The following is a 19,791-nucleotide window of genomic DNA, read 5'->3' as shown; positions in this document are numbered from 1 at the left end:
AAAACTATTGCATGAATTGTGTACAATATAAAAATTTAATCCAGCAGCTTGACAGTGAAGTGTGCCATGAAGTTGTCATAGCCTTTACAAACGAGCAGAAATGTGATCGTATTTGGTAAAAACCGATGCAGAATTCTTCAATATAAGCTCCTGTAATGAGCTGCTGTGTCTCACCTCTCAGTTCCAGGTATCAGGGCCCTTCAGGAGACCCCATGTGCCCTCAGTTCCCACCACCAGGGCAGGCTTTTCAGCGCATGCCATCTGCTCCAGCGGGACATGGCGGCAGTGCAGCTGGAGGAGGCGGGGGTGGAGGGCCAGGGGGCGGAGGCGGCAGCGGCGGGGGTGGAGGTTATCATCGGCAGCACTCTGACCCCTGCATGCCCTACCTGCAGCAGAGCTTTAAGCAAGAATACCTGGACCCGCTGTATGAGCGGGTGGCTCACATGGCAGGGTCCGGGCACGGGAGCGGACCGGCGCACGGGCACGGGCACGCACCTCAACCCCACCCACACCCACATCCACACCCGCACCCACACAGGTTCCCACCAGCCCACATGATGGTCAAGCAGGAGCCCACAGACTACATCTACGAACCCGGTGAGTGACGCAGACGAATGTCAGCGTGCTTCAGAATGATCATACGTGAGACTTCAGTGTGAGGACGAGGGCGATTATGGAGTCTGTGAATGATCAGAAAATGGTGAAAATAGTCATCACACAGTCCAAAACCCAAAAACATTCACAACCAGTCAAATAAAAGGAACGTATTTTCACATTTGAGGGGCTAGAAGCAGCAAACATTTGACATTTTTAGGGTTGTCATATCAAGTATCTCAACAATTAATCAATTAGCAAATTACATTACAACAACGAGTCAGTTTGTAAGGTCACTGAAGGTCGTGCACTACAAAAAAAATCACGAGGCACAGAGAAATGAAGAAATATGGACGTTTTGAGCATCATTTTATGTCGTTTGTGTACATAAAATCTAATTTTTGCTTTAAGCAAGTGTTGCAAATCCACTATGTGCTCGTGAACTGAATCTGGAATGTTAACAATGGTTGTGATTATTTGTCAGGGTGATTTGGCATCGCAGAAAAGTCCCTTTAAAGGCAAACACTCCCCGGTGCGCACTGCTAACCCAAGAACAAAATGTCCAAGAGGCAAACAAACTTCTCCACTGTATCTCGACTCCTACCCGACTCCCTCCCTGCCCACAAAACTCCTCCTTTCAACTCTCTGACACTTTGCAAAGAAAAAAAGTTTTTTTTTCTGCTGCAGCTACACTCCTCCTTCCTCACCCTCTCCCTCCCTGCCTCCACCGCTCTCTGTGAGCGAGAGGCAGAGGAATTTCATTGAGAAAATGGAGGGCACTGGAAAGACTAGAGTCCCTGGTGGAGTGCTCCGGGGTTTCAGGTTGCACCAGCGGCTTCCTTTTTCTGCAGGCAGATGAACTCATAATGGAAAAATGAGCGTGGCCGCAGTAACCCGAACCTCTCACTGGCTGGGCTTTGGGAGAGGGTGAGGGGATGGGTGGGGGGGTGACAGGGGGTACGGGGTGGGGTGGCCAGCTCAGGCACTTTAACAACAACAGAAACCCGCTCCTCTGCTTGCCTCTCTGCATTTAAAACAAGGAGTGAGAAATATAACACTCCACGTACATCGTCCTCATTCACCTGCACTAACGCTGCTACAGGACAGCAGAAGAGCTTATTGTTGTTTTTGTTTAGTGGATGCTACGAAGCCAGCCCCCCAGACGCCAGCACACTTCATGCAGAATAAGACCCCCAAAAAAAGCAACCAAATTCTTTTCACTCACCGTGTTTTTACACTCCCACCTCGGACAGGAGGACCGGATAGACAAGGACTCGCACAACCCCGAGAAGCACAAAAGGATGTTTTTCTGAGGGAGGAGGAGAGCGTTGAATTTGGCGGGGTTTCCTCACAAGTGTCTCCGATATGAAGCTGATGGGACAGAAAAGATCAGAGTTTATCCTTCTGTGGTGGACACTTATACAAGCCAGCATGTTTTTCATGAGATAATAAATGACAGGAGTCTAAAATCTGGAAATGCTGTCATCAAATGAATGTGCCAACAAATTTCCCTCCTCCCTTAATGGCTGCCGCTGGATCTCCCTGAGCTCAGAACTGTGTGGATGGAAAGAGCGATGCAAGTCGAGGGCATAAATAAAAACACGAATTTCTTAAGAGGGATTAGTCATGGGATTCCAGGTAGTCTTTTAAAAAATCAAATTAAACACATCAGTATAAACAGGAAACCTTAATCCAGAACCATTTAGTTGGAGCAATGTAAATTTAATTTGCAGACACAGTGAAAATATTGTTTCTTTCAAGCAGCTAATTGGATAATTTGTGTTAAAGAGCTTTTGAATGCATGCACCCTGCAAACAAAGCATAAGCTTTAATATGGTTTCTGACAAATTGGCTGCTGTTAGTCGCCCATTTAGGGTCATTTACTTGAAAGAAAGTCCTAAACAAGGTGATGTGAAGAAGGTAATGGAACACGCAAAAGAGGTGCACTGAGGTAGACGGCGTTTAAAGATGACAACACCTGTGTTTTCTTTTAATGTGCACAATGAGAACAATGACGGCCAAATGCCACAAGTCTCATTCTGAAAGCAGGCTTAAGAACCAGACTTCCAGTTTCACATATAAATTAGCATGCCAGCGCTTAATCACTGCTATTGTGTCGCATGAAAGACAAAATGGTCATGCCACTCAGCACACAATTAACCCCGGCGCTCTCACACCCAGTCTACCCATCACTCCCCGGTGGAGGCCTGCCATTGCTGCCAGAGATATTATTTACAGTATGATCGAGTGCCGCTGCCCCAGAATGGAGAGCTTGATTTTCCCCAATGGCATCTTATCACAGGCTCAGCGCTGCAGCTGCATTCCCCAGGAGTGAGTCACGGCCAGAGCCGGAGGCAAAGAGCTGCACCTTTCAGTTTTTATGCGCTCGCTTGTCTCGTTCATACAGTTGACAGCAGACCAACACAAGCAGAACAACGAGCGACACGCCTGTTTCTTCTTTGTGCACAGACAAGCAAAGAAAAACATACGAGCCTCACAAAGGTGAGCGGTGCAGCCACAGGATGTGGAGCACAATAATATCTGCAGCACTCCTCACTTTGCAGAACTCATTAGAACATGATTGCTCTTCAGAAACTGTTTCGACTTGCACAGAATTTTGCTGGAGGGTTTGTGCGGTGGAATATAAAATCTATTTCGGTGAATGCATCTGTTTGAGTCAGTCAATGATGTGCCCAGATAGAGTGCAGACACTGTATACTGTACCACTTTTCTGGTCTGGTGAAGGTGCTTGCTCATGGCCTAAAAATACCACCAGAGACAAGAGAAGTGATATGATAAATGCAGCGTTTGTCCTTGCAGCGTTCGGGCTGATCACACAAAATATCGCAGATGATACACACACTTTCTCAAGCTGATATCGGCTTACTAAGCAGTATGTTTGGGTTTTTAGTCACTCGAACGTAAGATCAGATTCACTCCAAATGATTTTTCAACAATTAACCCCCTGTGGCCACAACGTTTAGTTCATGATGGATGGATACTTATCCAATCCTTGTGTTGAACTGTTAAAATAAATACAATTCTGACCTACAGCTGTTTGTTTCATTACAGATGTGCCTGGATGTCCCTCCATGTACCACCACAACGAGGGCTACCCGAACCCCCAGCACAGCAATGAAGGTAATACGAGCACTTCCTGTCCAACTACTGCTGCGATAACCTTCATTGTAGAGTCTTCTGCCAAATTCTAGTCGTTATTCAGTAGAAGGAATGATCATTATGTCACGTTGCATGTGTCCAATCTCCTCCTCTCTAATGCTTTATCTACACTGAGCCTTCACCGGTTAGAGCTCTGTGGTCATTGGCTAACCGGCATAGAGTGTCCGGGTTTCCATTGGCCAGCCAGCAGTGTGTTTCCATTGGCAGAGGCTCTCGCCTCACCCCTGCCTCAAGAATCCCTGAATAAACATAACTCCTGGAAAAAGGACACTGTTTCTCCAGCAAAAAGGAAAACAATCCTTCCCTTCACTCTCATTGTTTGTTGCACCATTTTGGGTAATTTAAATTCTCCTTCACCAGTTGTGTTTAGTACATAAGCGCTTTAGAAGAACTCCTAAAGGTCTAAAAGATGTGAAGCTCACTGGCCCTGAAACTGGCAGCAAAGACCTCTTTCAGATGTTTCTCATATGAAATCCTCTCCCTGTTACTGAGGCGCTCTCGTCTGCTTTTGTAAAAGCAGAGTACGCACTTACATGCTTAACGTCACAGACGGATCCTTGTGTTTTGTTGGGATGGTATCTAAAAGCTTGGCACAGATCCCAAATGAGCAGCCCAGTTGTGCTAAGATCAAGGCCCCTTGAAGCTCTAACACAATCCTCCCTTTGTCTCGCAGGCTATCTGTTTGAAAACGACTCCCGTGTGGTTCCAGAGAAGTTTGAAGGTGAGCCTGCTTTACCCACAATCCCTCTGCATTCACACACTTTTGCATTTGCACAACGCAACCCACTCGGCGAGGTGTTAGCTGGATGACAGCAGGTGGAGGAGGGAAACCCTAGCCTCCCTCTCCAATCTCTATACTTGACCTGTCATCTTGTACCGACGTCAGGCATCCTTGTGTAAGAGGTACATGGGTCTTTGTGCACTCAGAAGCTTAGTTAGTGGGTTCGGTTTCTCCGAACACATGACACAGGGCTGTCACGGCGAGAGCGGGGATGGCCAGTTTCCCATGGTGTTGGTGATTGACGTTAAAGGAGATTGAGTGGAGAGCCTGAGGGTGTCGACACTGGTTGAACCGGCGAAGTGTGCAAGATCTCTGAGACAACAGCAGTAACTTAGCTGAGCGTCTCATGTTCCCACACTTGTGTACAACATATCCAGTAACCGCTAAACAAGCAAGCACCGAACATCAGTGTCCATTTACCCATTTGCTGCACCCAGTTTTAGTAATCAGTTGTCGCTGCATGTGCTCTGTATTCAACGTCTCATTTCCCTCAAAATGTTCCTAGTTCTGTCTCACCTCAACGCTCTGCTGCCATTTTAGTGGCCAATGTGATAAGCCGTTATTAACGAGCATTTGATTCGGGTTACGTCAGCATGCAAACACGAAACATCAAGATTAGAAGTGCTGGCCTCACTACAGTTCAGCTGTTGTTAGTCAACATTACCATGTTTGACCATGAAACACAAGAACCATTTTAGACCCTAATTTAATGACTGGATCTTAATGGTCTGATGCAGTTTAATGTGGCCCAAAATGCATCAAATGTTAAATGAACTTGTGGTGAACTGAAGCTGCAGAGATTCACGGCCTGTGAACCTGCTCACCTGCAGTCTGTCGTCTCCTCGTTCCAGGTGAGGTGAAGCAGGAGGGTGGTGGCGTTTTCCGTGAGGGCACGCCTTACCAGCGCCGCGGCTCTTTGCAGCTCTGGCAGTTCCTGGTGGCCCTGCTGGACGACCCGGGCAATGCCCACTTCATCGCGTGGACCGGCCGCGGCATGGAGTTCAAACTCATTGAACCAGAAGAGGTACGTCTGAACGCCATTTTTCTTTTTGAGACTGCGGAAGCGGAGGTGATGCCGTACAGAATTTTATCGAGTAATCATAGTGTTAATCGATGAAATTCCTTTTATCTGGCCGAACAGGTGCAGTATTCTGCCTGTTTAAAGCAGATCACGATCATAGACAAGCAACCAATGCAGATGCCCTCACACCATCAGCAGATCTCTGAAGGGACATTTCGATGCTTGAATTTGGGGTTACAGCTCGCGCACATTGGTGTTTACTGGACTGCTGCAAATTTCTTGCTTAAATGTCCTAACTTAAAATGCATGAGCAGTATTTCTAGCTGGGATTACTGTACAGCTGCATCCACAGATAGTGGAGAAGTGTTGATAGTGATCACGATGCTAATATAAATCTGATAAGGAGTTATTCTCGGAATGAATTCATGTTAGCAGGGTTTTAAGGCGCTACCGAGATTAGAGCGATCAGAAACGGGATTTGGCCACTTTCCTCATCGGCCTATTCTCTGATCCATCTTCCATTAGTCCCCCATTCATTATTCAACACGCCAAACGCTGCATTGATAAATGAAGGACGAGCGCTATCACAGAATCATCCAACACCCCCGTTCTCTCTCACCTCCTCACATTTCTTCGGTCGGGACGTTCCTGCGATGTTTAAGTCTGCAGTCTGATTGGACGAATCAGACAGCGTCCATTTAGGTGGGCCCTAATACGGAGAGCTCTATGCTGTGTTTTCCATTATCTTTTTACTGTACATTAAAAATGAATGGGGTAAGAGTTTTACAAGAGCAATTAGGGCTGAGAGCACACTCAGAGATCAAACAGGGCTGCTGGCTTGATGGCCACTGTGGGATACAACCTGTCTCTTCCTGAGTCATGAATCTGAGCCCCCCCCTCCCCGCCCCCCAGCTTTAAGGTTTCTTCCACTACCTCAGATGTTTGTCAACACGAAGATCATCTCCCTGTTGCGAAATGATTTGATTTACTTCCCCTTGCCTGTGTGGGGTTGTTGTGAGACACTAATTTTCTATCAGAGTTAGTGGTCCCTCGTCAGCTGAGGGTTGAGTTTTGGGCTGGGAGTGTATTTCATGACCTGCCTCTGACAACCAGCCATGACTCCTATTTCACTGCAAACACTGTGGGACTCTGGTTGCATTCAAGTGGTAATGGGTTACATAAAAAGGAAGTGAATCCACATGTGGGGACTCGCCCTGGTCTTGGCATGCTGACGCCGTTGAGTTAAAGAGCGGAGATGGCTTCGACTTGCCGCCGAGGACCCCTAGTGGCCACAGCGTGGAAATACACACAACTGTGTCCAATTATCATTTTTGGGAATATGAACTTCAGGGAGAAGAAAAAAATGCTGACACAAACAGTTCTGCTCTGTTGACGTGTCATTTGAGGAGGGCTGTATTCTCAAGCCCTTCAAAAGCATGCAAGCACCTTTAAATGAAGCTCACCAAAGCTCGACTGCACCAGAAGAGTAACCATTTCCTCCTCTGCCTCCTCGTCTTCCTCCTCAGGTTGCCAGGCTGTGGGGCATGCAGAAGAACCGTCCAGCCATGAACTACGACAAGCTCAGTCGCTCTCTGCGCTATTACTACGAGAAGGGAATCATGCAGAAGGTACAAAACAACCTTTTCCACGATGGAAATGTGTCTCCATCAATCTATGGTCCACTTTCATAAAACACTTTGAATCATTTATTAATGCTTCAGCTATAAGCCATTAATAAGAACAACTTTTGGGTTGCCAGGTTGTAAATAACCCCTTTGGCTGCTGTTGGTCGTCCTCTAGCATAGCACAAAGTCTGCAGTTTTAAATTCTAATAAACTTTTACTAAAGAGATTTTGGTCCAGTTAGTCTTCAGAAATGTCCAGAAATCAAGCCGTTGGACGACTCTTTGGAGAGTTTTTCCGATGAATTAAAGAACTTGCTAAAATTAGACGAAGGAAATTACGTTGAAGGAGGATAAACACTAGCCAGAGAGACCTGGCAACCCAGTTGTTCTTCTACACAGAGATATATACATTGTCTGATTGTTCTTCTATATATAGATTTACCCACCGTTTGTTCATTGTTTAACTGCTGTAAAGTCACCGCCTATAAAATTCAGCCTAATGAGAAAGTGGTACCATAAAATGATAAAAGTGGTGATTCTTCTATGGATGCATATAGCAGGCCACGATGTAGGTGTAGGGACAGTAACTGTAAAGTTTATGAGACAGTGGTCCTCATTTAATCCTGTCTCTTGGGTCTTAAGCCTCAACCTTTGTCTCACGTCATAAATTATTACAGACGAGCTGCGCTGAAGTTCAACCAGCTGTCAGTAAATCATAGCTGCACATGCTGAAGGTCAGCAGTGACTTAAAGCAGCTCAGATCATGTGGACAGCATCACGACATGTCAGAAAGTGTTACTGTGCAGAACGTAGAGGTGAAAACTGTAAAGATCTGATCATTTACTGGTTACCTAAACAGGAAAACTGCATCACGTCTCCCTTAATAGACCTGGTCCAGACACACATACTGCACACCTGAATCTGTATTTTCCCACAATCCTACGTGACTCGAGGCGTCCCTTCTCTCTGCAGGTGGCCGGCGAGCGCTACGTTTACAAGTTTGTGTGCGAGCCCGAGGCCCTCATCTCCCTGGCCTTCCCCGACAATCAGCGGCCCAGCCTGAAGGCCGAGTTCGAGCGCTACGTCAACGAGGAGGACACGGTGCCCCTGTCCCACCTGGACGAGGGAGTGCCCTACACCGCGGAACAAGCCCCCCAGAACATGGGCCCCCAGCCCTACTCCAAAGGCTACATGTACTAAAGCCAGCCCTCGCCCTCCCTCCTCTCTCCCCTCCTTCAGAAATCTTCCTGTTGTACCGACCCATCATCATACACACCCTGAACCCCCACGCACCTCTTGCACATGCCCACCCCATCCACTTGTATATAAGGCTATGGTGTTTTTGTTTTAAATTAATCTCATTAGGGATTTTTTTGTTTTGTTTTTAAGAGCTGCATTCCTCTCACATCTGAGGCCTATTCAATCCATAAACATGACTGTGGTTGAAGAGATTGCTTAATAAATACCCATAATAATACCCAAACTGAAGTCCAGGCTGTTCCTCTGTGTTTTTGTTTTGAGTCACGTGGAGCTTCATGCTTTTACTTTTTAATTCAACTGTTCAACGTCTTTTTAAAAAACATGCTACTTCGCTTTCTGGCTGAGAGTTTTGTACAAAGATCAAACATGAAGCTACTGCCAGCAGCTGGTTAGCTTAGCTTAGCATAAAGACAGGAAACAGCTAGCCTTTTCATGGTTTAAACAAGATACAAGTTAGTGAGCTTCAAATGGGATAGTAGGCGGATTCCCCACATCTAGTCCTAATGCTGAGCTAAGCTAAGCTAAGCTAAGCTAATTGGCAGCTTCATATTTACTGCACAGAAGCACATTTCCCAAAATGTTGCACAGTTCTTCAACCAAAACAGCCTTTGGCCCAAACACTTCATGCAAACAAGGCCGAATAATTGAAGGACCAGTGTGTGAGACGGCAGAAAACGTTTCAGTAGTGTATGATCACCCAAAAATAAGAACCATGTTCTCGTTACCTCACGATGAGCTCTTTATATCTACAGATGGAGCGGGTCTCTAAATCCTCCACACTGGACAAAACAAAAGTCCATCCAGTGTTTATCTGCAATCGCAAAGCACAAATGCCACGGCTGCAGTTTTAAAAGAATCTTAAATCACCTGTATTTTAAACATTTCACAGAAAATACAATACAGATAATACTGAGCATTGTAGCTTACAAGGCAAAATGAAGTATAACAGAGAAGTCTTAAATATTGTGAAAGACTTTCCAAGAAGGCGATGAAGGTTTAATCACCATTTTCTGGTCGAAGGTTGGAATGAAAATGTGAAATTAAAGAGTTTTTCTCAGCCGTTTAGTGGCCGATTATGAACCCGCACCACAGTTTGTCCACCTGGTTTAACCGTGCAGCTCAGGAGCTCTTCAGCGTCGCCTGAAGGCGCGGGAGATTCTCCAAGCGTTGGGTTCCTCGTAGCGGTTGTACAGAGGCTCCAGTTTCTGCTGCCGCTTCTGATGGCTGAGGCGCGTCGGGTCGCCGACTCGGTAGAAAGCCGGCGCGAACTCCACCAGCCAGCGGGGGTCGATGGTGGTCACCTCCCGCATGTACTCCTTGGTGGTCAGCACCAACTCGTGGTACACGAGCCTGCAGGACGGGACGGAGGACAAAGTGCAGTTAATGACGATTACAGCTGATGTCATCAACAATAAGTCACAAATACAGCTGAAACCATTTAAGTATTAATCAATCAACAGAAAATGAATCAGCTGTCAGGTTTTGGACGATTGGGCAGACATTGGAAGCCTCCCTGGGCGAATCAGCAGATTAATTAAGGATGAAAATGATAATTGTTTGCAGCAGTCAAACCAAAACACACTGAATTTACATCAATACAAAACAGCAAATTCTCAGCTTTAAGAAGCTGTAATCAGTAAACATTTGAGAGATTTTCTTTATTCTACACTAAAGATTTTATCAATAATATACAAGAAATCCATCCGCCCACAACACTAACAGCTCTACGGCCTGACCGATGTCTGTGGGATCTGGATCACCATCAGGACTCACCACTCTGGCTGGCGGTTGAAGAGAGTGCTGGAGGGGTGGAGGTACACCACCTGCTGGTCGATCAGGGTACGGTACCCGTCCTGTGGGTGCTTCCGGGCAGCGTTCCTAAAGAAACCGCTGCAAATGGCTTTCTGGACCCTCATTGTAGCCTTTCCACAGGACACCACGTCCAGCTTGTGTCTGAGGAGCATTTGGTGTTGTTTATTGTTTGTGTAAAAATGGTTTATCTGTATTCAAACGGCAGCTTTTTTACGTCTGATCAGAGATTATGCTTGAGTGACATTTTCTCCAAATCCAGCTGCAATTGAATTTCCATTCTCAACAAACACAAACACTGAAATACGGAGAGAAAGCAAACAAACGGCTGACTTTCACACCTGTCCATGATGCTCAGCATCTGCTTGCGGATGTCCTGAGCTCTCTTTAAGGAGCGGGCCTGGATGAAGTTCTCGAAGCACCAGGGGTTGGAGAACTTGTTGTTCTTCCAGGAGTTGTAGACGGCCAGCAGCGTGAGGTGGTCTCCCTCAAGCTGGAAGAACTTTGTCTTTTTCTGGTCGGCTAGCGCCTGTTTGTCCTGAAAATGGAAGGATTGAACTTTTGTTTTTGTGGCCTTTGAGTTTGATGTTAGTTATTTCTTTAAAAATGTTGAAAACAGCTCGTCGGTCTGACGGTGAATCAACTCATTTTACACGTTTCTTATCTAAGTAATTCTGACTGAAGGCGTCTGATCTGGTCAGCAGGACTGTTGTGGTGTTTGAGGCACAAACCTTTGGCCTGTAGAAGATGTTCTGCACAGACAGCATGGAGACGATGGTGAGCATCTCCTCGCTGCAGCCCAGGTGGACGGACATGATCAGCATCTTACACAGCATGGGCTCCAGAGGGAACTCGGCCATCTGAACCAGAATAAGATCTCTGTCACTTTGCCATTCAAGCACAGAGAAGATATAAAACACCTTGAAATAACAATCTGAGCAGACTCTCTTCGCCTCACCCTCCTTCCCAGCCGTGTCAGCAAGCCTTCATCATCCAGAGCTCCCAGAGTGTAGAGCTGCTCCATGGCGATGATCAGAGTCTCCATGGGAGGAGCGTCCATGAAGTCAAAGGACAGGAGGTCGTTGATGCCCATGGCCTGGAAGAAAAGAAGGTAACATGGACATTATGACTGGAAGAATGTCCAGATCTACATTTCTAAAGACGTGCATCGTTCACCTCTCGACTTTATCTGTGGAACATATGTCAGAGGCATGTGAGATCAGTTGGCTCCATCTGTGTGCAGCATCGCAGCTAAAAACAGCTTCACCCGTTTGGTTCTGACTCGAGGTTCTACCAGCTGACGGCTTCCTGAAGATCAAAGGGCCCGGCTGGGTTTATGGTCTGATCCGAGATCAGACACAGAGTTTGGCCCGAGATTACTGAGTGATTTATAGACCAGCAGCAGCACTTCAGCAGCTGGATTTAAGAAGAGGAGCGATGTGCTCAGTGCTCGCGGTTCTCGTTAGAACTCAGTAGCAGCGTTCTGATTGGACAGATGTTGTCTGATGGACTTTCTGGAGAAACCTTTTCAGTATTTACAGCAGTCGACTCTGCCGGGAACAAACGCATAATGAGCCTCTAAGTCTTGTCTGGACACTGCTGATTTAGTAACTGCGTCCATGCTGCTGCTGAAGTTCAGATCTGGAATCAAGCCGCGCAATAACTTTCATTCTTTCATCCTTGTTGCAAAATGCAGTGATTCCTACGGGATGGGAATCGATCGCAGGTTCCAGTTGATGAGACAAAGCTGCTGCTGCACATTTCAGAGAGAGAGGATGAACCTGTGGAGGCCTGCTGTTCTTTTCCACATCAGCAATCAATAAGAGAATCAACAAAGAATCAGAGCGATGAGCAGAAGCACTGGTGGTATCAGTAAAATCATCACTTCCCACCTCGGCTCCCATCCTGTCTTAATTTAACTGAAGGAAGCTGAACTCCATGCAGCTGTCTGCTTGCTCTGTGGACAGTCGCTGACGAGTTGACCTGGACGGAGCGTGGACAGGTTGTATAACAGCGGCCTGAGAATCGAATCCTGGGGGGCTCCACGTGGTCTGCACAGCCCCTGCCTTCAGATATCATCTGAGCGACCGAGCAGATAATCCCACCAGCCTTATTTACTTTAGGACTGCAAATACGAAGCCCCTCTTTGAAGACAGCGGACTGAATCTGAGGATTATTTTCCTTCATTTCCTGCATGGTGCTCTCCGCTCAGCGCAGACGCTCTTTCACGCTCGACATGATCAAAGGGTGAATCTGCAGTCTGACGTTAAGCTCACTTGCATGGACAGAGCTTAAAGAGACAACGACTATGCTAAACCGACAAATCAGAGGAAACACAGAAATGATCCCTGAACGCAGCGCTGGAGATATCAACGCTACCTGAAAGCAGCACAGGTGAGGGCTGACTCATGTTCAGGGCTTTACCTTCAGAGACAGCACGGTGCTGGCCAGGTTGGTCCTCTGGATCTCCGGCACATTGGACACCAGCATCTCGTCCCTGTAGGCTCTCTCGGTGTAGAGCCTGTAGCACTTCCCCGGGCCCGTTCGGCCGGCTCGACCGGACCTCTGCTTGGCCTGGGCCTGGAAACAGAGCACAGAGGGATGCATGTAGAAAAGAGACGTCGATCAAATCATCACCATGATGCTCTTTTCTGTTTTTCAGCCCAGGTTACCAAACAGGACAAATGCAAAACGTTTACTTCTAAAAAGTGTTAAAACTGAAGACCTGTGAGATGGGAGTCACCACCAGCTGGTCGATGCCCGTCTTAGAGTTATACACAATCTGTTTAACAAAGCCAGGATCCACCACGTAGTAGATTCCATCGATGGTCAGAGACGTCTCAGCGATGTTTGTGGCGATGATGACCTGGAGGTAAACAGAAAATTAGTATTGGTAAATAAGTAAAAATAACTGGTTTCACTTTCTAAAAACACTTAACAACTCACAGCTTTGCTCTTATCCGGTGCATTTATTACCTTTCTGCTGCCTGGGGGCGCAGGGTCAAAGATCCTGGTCTGCATCTCGCTGGGCAGAGCAGAGTAAACAGGCAGAATGATCAGCTCGGGGACGTCAGGACCCAGAGACTTCATCCGCTCATACAGGATCTCACAGGCGGTGTCGATCTCTTCCTGCCCAGTCAGAAACACCAGGATGTCACCTGGACAACGGAGGGTCGGGGGTTACAACACTATTAAGTTTAAAAAGGAGAAATCCTGATAAAAAGTGACACGATCAGACCTGGAGGCTCGGTGAGATGGATCTGCATGACTGTGATGAGGCTGGCGTCCAGGTAGTCCGTCTCAGGCTCTCTGGCGTACAGAATCTCCACTGGGAAGGTTCGACCTGGGATGGTGAAGATGGGAGCTTCGAAGAAATACTGGGAGAACTTGACGGCGTCCAGCGTAGCGGAGGACACGATCAGCTTCATGTCTTTGCGTTTCTGTATTGTCTGAAAGAAACAGAAGGAATTTTCTGTGAAAATGGCATTTTTGGGAATGGACTTAAGCCGTTTATTATGGTTTGGAAAAGGTAAAACACCTTCTTGAGCAAACCGAAGAGCACATCGGTGTGGATGGTCCTCTCATGGGCCTCGTCCAGCATGACGAGGGAATACTGGCTCATGTCTGGGTCCACCAGGCACTCCCTCTGCAGCATGCCGTGGGTCATGTACTTGATGACGGTCTCTGTGCTGGTGCAGTCCTCAAAACGAATGGTGTAACCCACCTGAAATCAGAACAAAGAACAGGCTGCTGGAGGCTGGACGAGGGAGAAAAGGCTCATTAGGAATCTGTTGGAGGCGGCCGCTCACCTCTTGGCCCAGACGGCAGCCATACTCCTCAGAGACTCTCTTGGCTACTGACATGGCGGCCACACGACGGGGCTGCGTACAGCCAATCTTCCCCCGCAAGGTGTAGCCGGCCTCTGCCAGGTACTGAGTGATCTGCGTGGTCTTACCGGAGCCGGTTTCTCCGACTACAATCAAGATCTGGTTATCATGGACCGCCTGTGGAGACAAAGTATGAATGAAGACTGAGGAGAGAAAAACGCTGATGGCTCAGCAGGTCGATTCTCACCGCCGCTCACACCTGAACAAGCTGCTCCTTGAGCTTGAAGATAGGCAGACTCTCTCTCTGCTGCAGGATGGACAGTTCCGTCTTCTTGCCGTACGACACCTGGTTCCCTCCGAAGGCGTATCTTTTCCACTCCGGCAGGTCGACAGGCATGGCGCCGATGCCTCTCATGTTGGCAGCGATCTGCCTCCCCTCATCTGCACAGGAGAGGACGTCAGAATTGATGTAAAGCTCCAGCAAGATCCACCGTGACCTCCGAGATTCTACGGTTTTATTTAATCAAGATGAACTGCAACGATAATGAACCTCCCAACAAGCCCTTTTTGTATTAAACTATGAGTCAGCGGTAGTAACCAGGAAGGAACTTGTAAAGCCTCAGACATCCTCGGGCTGCGGAAGTCACAGCGCATTACGACTGTGTGTGCCAGTGTAAACTCATGTGGAAGCCTGATAACCATCTCCAGCCATGCCGTGATAACAATTTAACAGTGTAATAGGTCTGGCACAAGACAGATGGTTACATTTTATTGTCTTAATTCTACATCTCTGACACAACATTGACTCTTTCGGATGGAGGTCATTTCTGTGAGCTTGTTCCACCGATGCCTGAAAACCACAGTAAGAAATCACACATCAGGGCTGCAGCCTGGTTTATAGAGAGCTGGCTGCAGCCCGGGTCCTTACAGTCCGGCATCGGGTCAATCCAGTTCTTGTTGAGACCGGTGGGGATGCAGTCCATCTCTGCCGCGCGAGCCGCCTGCTTCAGCTCCCTCCTCTCCTTAGCCAGAGCGCTCTGCATCATGGCCGCTTGGGAAAGAGAGCCGTCTGGATTCTGACGGACAAAATGAAAACAATACTGAAACGGCTGCAGTATTTGCAAACACACAATGCTCAGACCCAGCTGCCATCATCCAGCTGCAGAGCTGCAGTCACCAGCGCCACCTGCTGGCAACACAAGCAACAGCAGCAGCACATCAGACGTGCATGTGCTCATGTGCACCACCTACAGGCAAGGAAAGGAACAGCTGCTGCAATTCTTTTTCACCTATATTTTATATTATTCTGTTGTTTTATGCATTGTCTTTATTTTATTTTCATCATTTTTATCATTACCAAGTGGGTTCTATCCTCTGTCTTATCTTCCATTCATTTTTTATTTGTTTTTATGTCCATTCTGTCCTTTTTATGTAAAGCCCTCACTTAGTGGACACGATTTGTTGTTACACACTTTGAGCTGCAATTCCCGTTTGAAAGGTGTTGTACAAACAAAGGTTATATATTACATAATTACTATTTAGAAGCCTGATGGGTTTTAATGTGTCTGTAGAGATGAGAGGCAGAGGTCTGTCTTTGGTGGTTTCCTTTGGACAGTAACTATTTTTAAAGCTTAAAGAGTCATTTAACAGCTCCTGGAAATCATAGTTTTGCTGACCTCTAGTGGTGTAACTTCACCTTGCTGCAGTGATGTAACAAGAGGACACAAATAAACTCTGATGAAGTGCCCAGCAGTCTACCATGAGGCTGGTGGGCGTGACCACATCGTCCACCTGCAGGTCGTTAAACCTGAACCTCTTGGAGTCTGGAGACGTACCTTTACTATTTTCACTGGGCTCATGTTCACGCTCCATTTCGTCTGGCCCCTCAGGAACGGTGGCTCCTCTTCGACCAGATCGATCTCCATTTCTTCGTCTGTGGAGGGAAGCGTTAGAGAAGGGATGTTATCAGCGGTCGAACTTCCATTTAGCCAAATCTTAAGAAGAGAGTTTGGAGTCTTACCCTCGTCATCGTCTATTTTGGGAAGGATTCCCGTCTCCTCATCAAATTCTGGGAACTCTTCTCTGGGAAGTACGTTGGCTGCAATCATCTGAACGAGAGGAAACCATTTTTTAATATTAAGTGAAGGAACACTTCACCTCTGAGAAGCTGTTTTAGTTCTCTGTGTGGATGTGTTGGATAAAAACCTGCTTGATCTCCCATTTTTCAAGGTCGGTGATCTTCGTGAGCCGTTTTCGCTCTGATGGGTTTTCTTCCATTTCCAGGACGCTGGCTTCAACAGGGCGGTCAGGGTTCCTCATGGCTTCGTCACCGACTGCAGGGTCCAGGTTTCGTCTCCGGTTGGGGTTCAGGTCCTCTCCGGTCTCCTGGTCGACATCCTGGAAACACGTGACCGCTCATTTCTCGCCGACATTTGAGAAACTATCATACTAGATGGAGGCATGTTAAACAAGCAGATATGCGATGCATCTTAACCAGCAGGCTGCAGCTGTCTGAAAGTAGGGCACAATGCCCGATTAATAACCTACAGCACGTTTCCTTTCACTCTGGTGTTCAGACCAACTTCTCTTCAATCATTTCACATGACTCACCTTCATGCTGAGGCTGGCTTTGGTTCCAGTGAACGACAGAACTTTGACCTTCACCTTTTGGCCTTTGGTGACCACGTCAGCCACGTTGGCTATACGTCCTTCTTTGCGCAACTCTGAGACGTGCACGAGGCCTTCCCAGCGTTTTCTGCAGACAGTGACACACCGCAGGAGAGGAGACGAGGTGCAAATACGCGGAGAAGACAGAGGACAGACAGACAGACAGACAGACACGGCTGAAAACAAATCTGAGCGTGACATTAAATGACATCTGGTGGATCTGTGTGCTTGTCTTATGTCATGAACTGAAGGCTGTGCAGACCTTTTAGCTGACTAACCTGAGGCCCTCCAGCTGCACAAAACAGCCAAACTGCATAATACTGCTGATTTTGCCGTTGTACACGTCGCCCACGACAGGCTCCTCTGGCGGAGGTCGGTCCACATGTCTGTCTCGCCAGCGGTCAGCGTCTCCGTCCTCCTTGCTGTTGTCATCGTCTCTGCGTGGGCTCGGTGGACGGTCACTCCAGCGGGACACCCGTTTCCTCCTGCGCTTGGGGTTCGCTTCTCCGTCGCGATCTTTCGATCTGGAGCGAGAACGACTTCGCTTACGTCCGCTCTCCCTGGCCGGGTCTTGACCTCTGTCGCTGTGCAAATTCCTGTCCGACCTGAGCAGCCAATAAGAAAAAAGAGGTCAAATTTCCACTTCAAGTGTGTGAAAGAGTAACTGAATTGGAAAATATGGGACAAAACACATTTTAATTACTCGTTAGCGGAGCTCGTTCCACAGAAGTTCGGCATAAGCATCTCCAGCTCCTTCATGGCTGCCGCTGCCACCTGCTCATCATCTTTAACCGTGTTGCCGGGCGGAATCTGATCGAGATGTAATGATTACTGACACCTCCATAAATACTACAAACTGCAGCTGCCTCTGAAACGTACTATTCATGCTATTGCTGATGGACAGCGAGCTGTATTTTAGAGGATTACCAGAGAATGTGAGAAGAATGAGCCTTACCATCCACACAGGAGCATCTGGTTTACATAAAGCAGGATACTTCTCTCTCAGGTGATCCCTCTCACTCTTTGGCTTGACCTCTGGCTGATGAGCTGTTACACACAACAGACATTATTGAACAGTGGAGATACAGCTGTGAAATATAAGGTATCAGAACATAAAATATACTAAAGGCCTCCGTACCTTTACTTGTGGATGGCGAGGGTCGCATAGTTTGAATAAGTCTGAGTAAATTACCAACAAGGGTATCCTGAAAAAAGACACATGTGTTGAGAGAGAAAACACAATACAACAAACACGAAGACATGTTTGCAAGTTGCACACTTACTGTAAAATCTGCTCCATTTTCACACAGAACTGCTTTGAATGCCTCAAACGTTGAGTGTTTTTCGGCCAGGCTGATGATGAATTCAGCTGCAAAAGAGCAACTGGTGTTTAGCCATTTATGCTAACACTGAAACAGTTACCATGATCACGCCTGTGTCTGATTAAGCGTTAGCAAGTTAGCTAACGTTAGAATGGAGATGAGAGAACAACGCTGTCACGTAAAGAAACGTTACCCAGATCCTTCTCGCTTATTCCCAGGTGATTCTCCAACTCCGTGCACACCTTTGACACCAAAGACAAATATTCAAGACGTTTAATTTCGTCTAAAGCAGCCATTTCTCCTGTTTGTTATGACCTACGCAGGAAGTGATTCTACTTCTCCGTCTTTAGTTTGAGCTCTAACGACGTGCTTCAGTGCGGCTGCCCCCTACCGGCCACCAGGCGGATAACAGCATTTACAGTTTCTACATTTAAACCTTCATACTACTTTAGACTTGTGCTCCATTTCAGAGGGTAATGTTGTACTTTTTAATTCTACTGCATTAACTTGATACAGTAATTAGTCACTTTGCAAAGTAAATGCTTTATATACAAAGATGCATTGTTGTAAGTTCAGAGGTGGAGGAAGTATTCAGATCTAAGACAGACTTTATTTATCCCACAATGGGGGAAATCCTTCACTTAAGTAGAAGCACTGTGGAAATATTCCACTGCAAGTAAAAGTCTTGCATTCAAAACCTTACTAAAGTAAAAGTATGTAAATATAATCAGCAAAATTTACTCTAAGTCCCAGTCAGTGTTTTTCCATCTGCTGTTTGATGATTAATTACTGTTGCAGATGTTTAAGCTCATTTGAACTTCTTCATATCCTGTTGGCTGGTTTGATCTACAGCAGTGCATCATATTATATAAGATCATCATATGCTTGCAGCGTGGCTGTCCTGTGAGAACCACATATCTCTAAAAAGTTTGATGAGCTCAGAAAAACAGCCTGTTTTCAGCTTTGCGATGATGCATTTTCAACTGATCCAAGAGGCTTTTTTAAGAGTCCATTTATCTGAAGAAGGAGGAGAATTTTCCCAGCCCACAGGGGAGCACGACATCCTTCAGTTTATCAGAAAGATCCAGACTATCTCAGCCGGGTTCAGGTCGGGTCATCTGGAGCAGCACTCCATCACTTCTCTTCTTGAACAGCCCTGACGGAGCCTGGAGGTGTTTTTTGGGGTCATTGTCCTGCTGAAAAACAAACCTCTGCAGAACGCCGTGCAGCCATGTTGGTTCAGTGTGCCTCGAATTCTGAATAAATCACCAGCAAGCACCCCCACACCATCACACCTCCTCCTCCTGCTTCTAGATACCATCTGCTCACCTTCTCTGTGACTCACAAAGAGGATGAGGATGATGATGATGAGGTCCATTCCTTGTGTTTCTTGGCCCGAGCTCTTGTGTGACTCCCTCGTTGGTGGTGTCTTTGCAGCATTTAGACCGTGAAGGCCTGATTCACCTACAGCTGATGTTGAGAGGTGTCTGCCAGCTGATCTCTATGAAACGTTTATCTGGGCTTGAAATTCTGCAGACAGGCTGTCCTTCATGTCTTGAAGTAATAGTTACTTACTGTATACCAACACTACCTCTGCACAACACAGCTGATGGTCTCAAAGAAGGCGAGAAATTCCACTAATTAATTCTGATGACTTCATGAAGCTGTGGAGCGACTGCAAATAGATCTACTGAACGAGGAGACGT

General features: G+C 46.9%; 2 protein-coding genes across 2 annotated transcripts in view; one reads left to right on the top strand and one right to left on the bottom strand.

Annotated features, from left to right (window-relative positions):
- Positions 1-8,705, top strand: part of etv4 (ETS variant transcription factor 4) — a 29,530-nt gene extending 20,825 nt beyond the window's left edge. The window contains exons 7-12 of the mRNA XM_070990342.1: positions 182-597; positions 3,667-3,735; positions 4,448-4,495; positions 5,407-5,579; positions 7,103-7,204; positions 8,173-8,705. Coding sequence (XP_070846443.1) covers positions 182-597; positions 3,667-3,735; positions 4,448-4,495; positions 5,407-5,579; positions 7,103-7,204; positions 8,173-8,400 — 1,036 coding nt within the window. The 3' untranslated portion in view covers positions 8,401-8,705. The remainder of the gene's footprint in view (positions 1-181; positions 598-3,666; positions 3,736-4,447; positions 4,496-5,406; positions 5,580-7,102; positions 7,205-8,172) is intronic.
- A 29-nt stretch (positions 8,706-8,734) lies between these two features.
- Positions 8,735-18,427, bottom strand: LOC139349487 (ATP-dependent RNA helicase DHX8-like). The gene is made up of 23 exons (XM_070990341.1): positions 18,279-18,427; positions 18,047-18,132; positions 17,902-17,968; positions 17,719-17,810; positions 17,467-17,573; positions 17,042-17,368; positions 16,707-16,851; positions 16,302-16,493; positions 16,117-16,204; positions 15,932-16,029; positions 15,025-15,172; positions 14,356-14,537; positions 14,079-14,273; positions 13,808-13,993; positions 13,508-13,718; positions 13,246-13,427; positions 12,995-13,135; positions 12,694-12,849; positions 11,228-11,365; positions 11,001-11,129; positions 10,611-10,807; positions 10,234-10,413; positions 8,735-9,810 (listed from the first exon to the last, which is right to left on the bottom strand). The coding sequence occupies exons 1-23, from the start codon at positions 18,379-18,381 to the stop codon at positions 9,591-9,593; spliced, it is 3,570 nt and encodes a 1,189-aa protein (XP_070846442.1). The 5' UTR covers positions 18,382-18,427; the 3' UTR covers positions 8,735-9,590.
- Between the last annotated feature and the right edge of the window lie 1,364 nt (positions 18,428-19,791).

The sequence above is a fragment of the Chaetodon trifascialis genome, chromosome 21 (genome assembly GCF_039877785.1).
Source record: "Chaetodon trifascialis isolate fChaTrf1 chromosome 21, fChaTrf1.hap1, whole genome shotgun sequence".
NCBI classification, from domain to species: Eukaryota; Metazoa; Chordata; class Actinopteri; order Chaetodontiformes; family Chaetodontidae; genus Chaetodon; species Chaetodon trifascialis.
The sequence above is the reverse complement of the archived record's forward strand: the minus strand, read 5'-3'. Positions and strand labels throughout refer to the sequence as shown.

Coding starts and splice junctions, on each gene's coding strand:
- LOC139349487 (XM_070990341.1), bottom strand. CDS start 18,381: ATGGCTGCTTTAGACGAAATTAAACGTCTTGAATATTTGTCTTTGGTG. Junction 14,538..15,024: donor GATTGACCCGATGCCGGACT/GTAAGGACCCGG, acceptor TCTCCTGTGCAG/ATGAGGGGAGGCAGATCGCT. Junction 12,850..12,994: donor TGGTGACTCCCATCTCACAG/GTCTTCAGTTTT, acceptor CTCTGTTTCCAG/GCCCAGGCCAAGCAGAGGTC.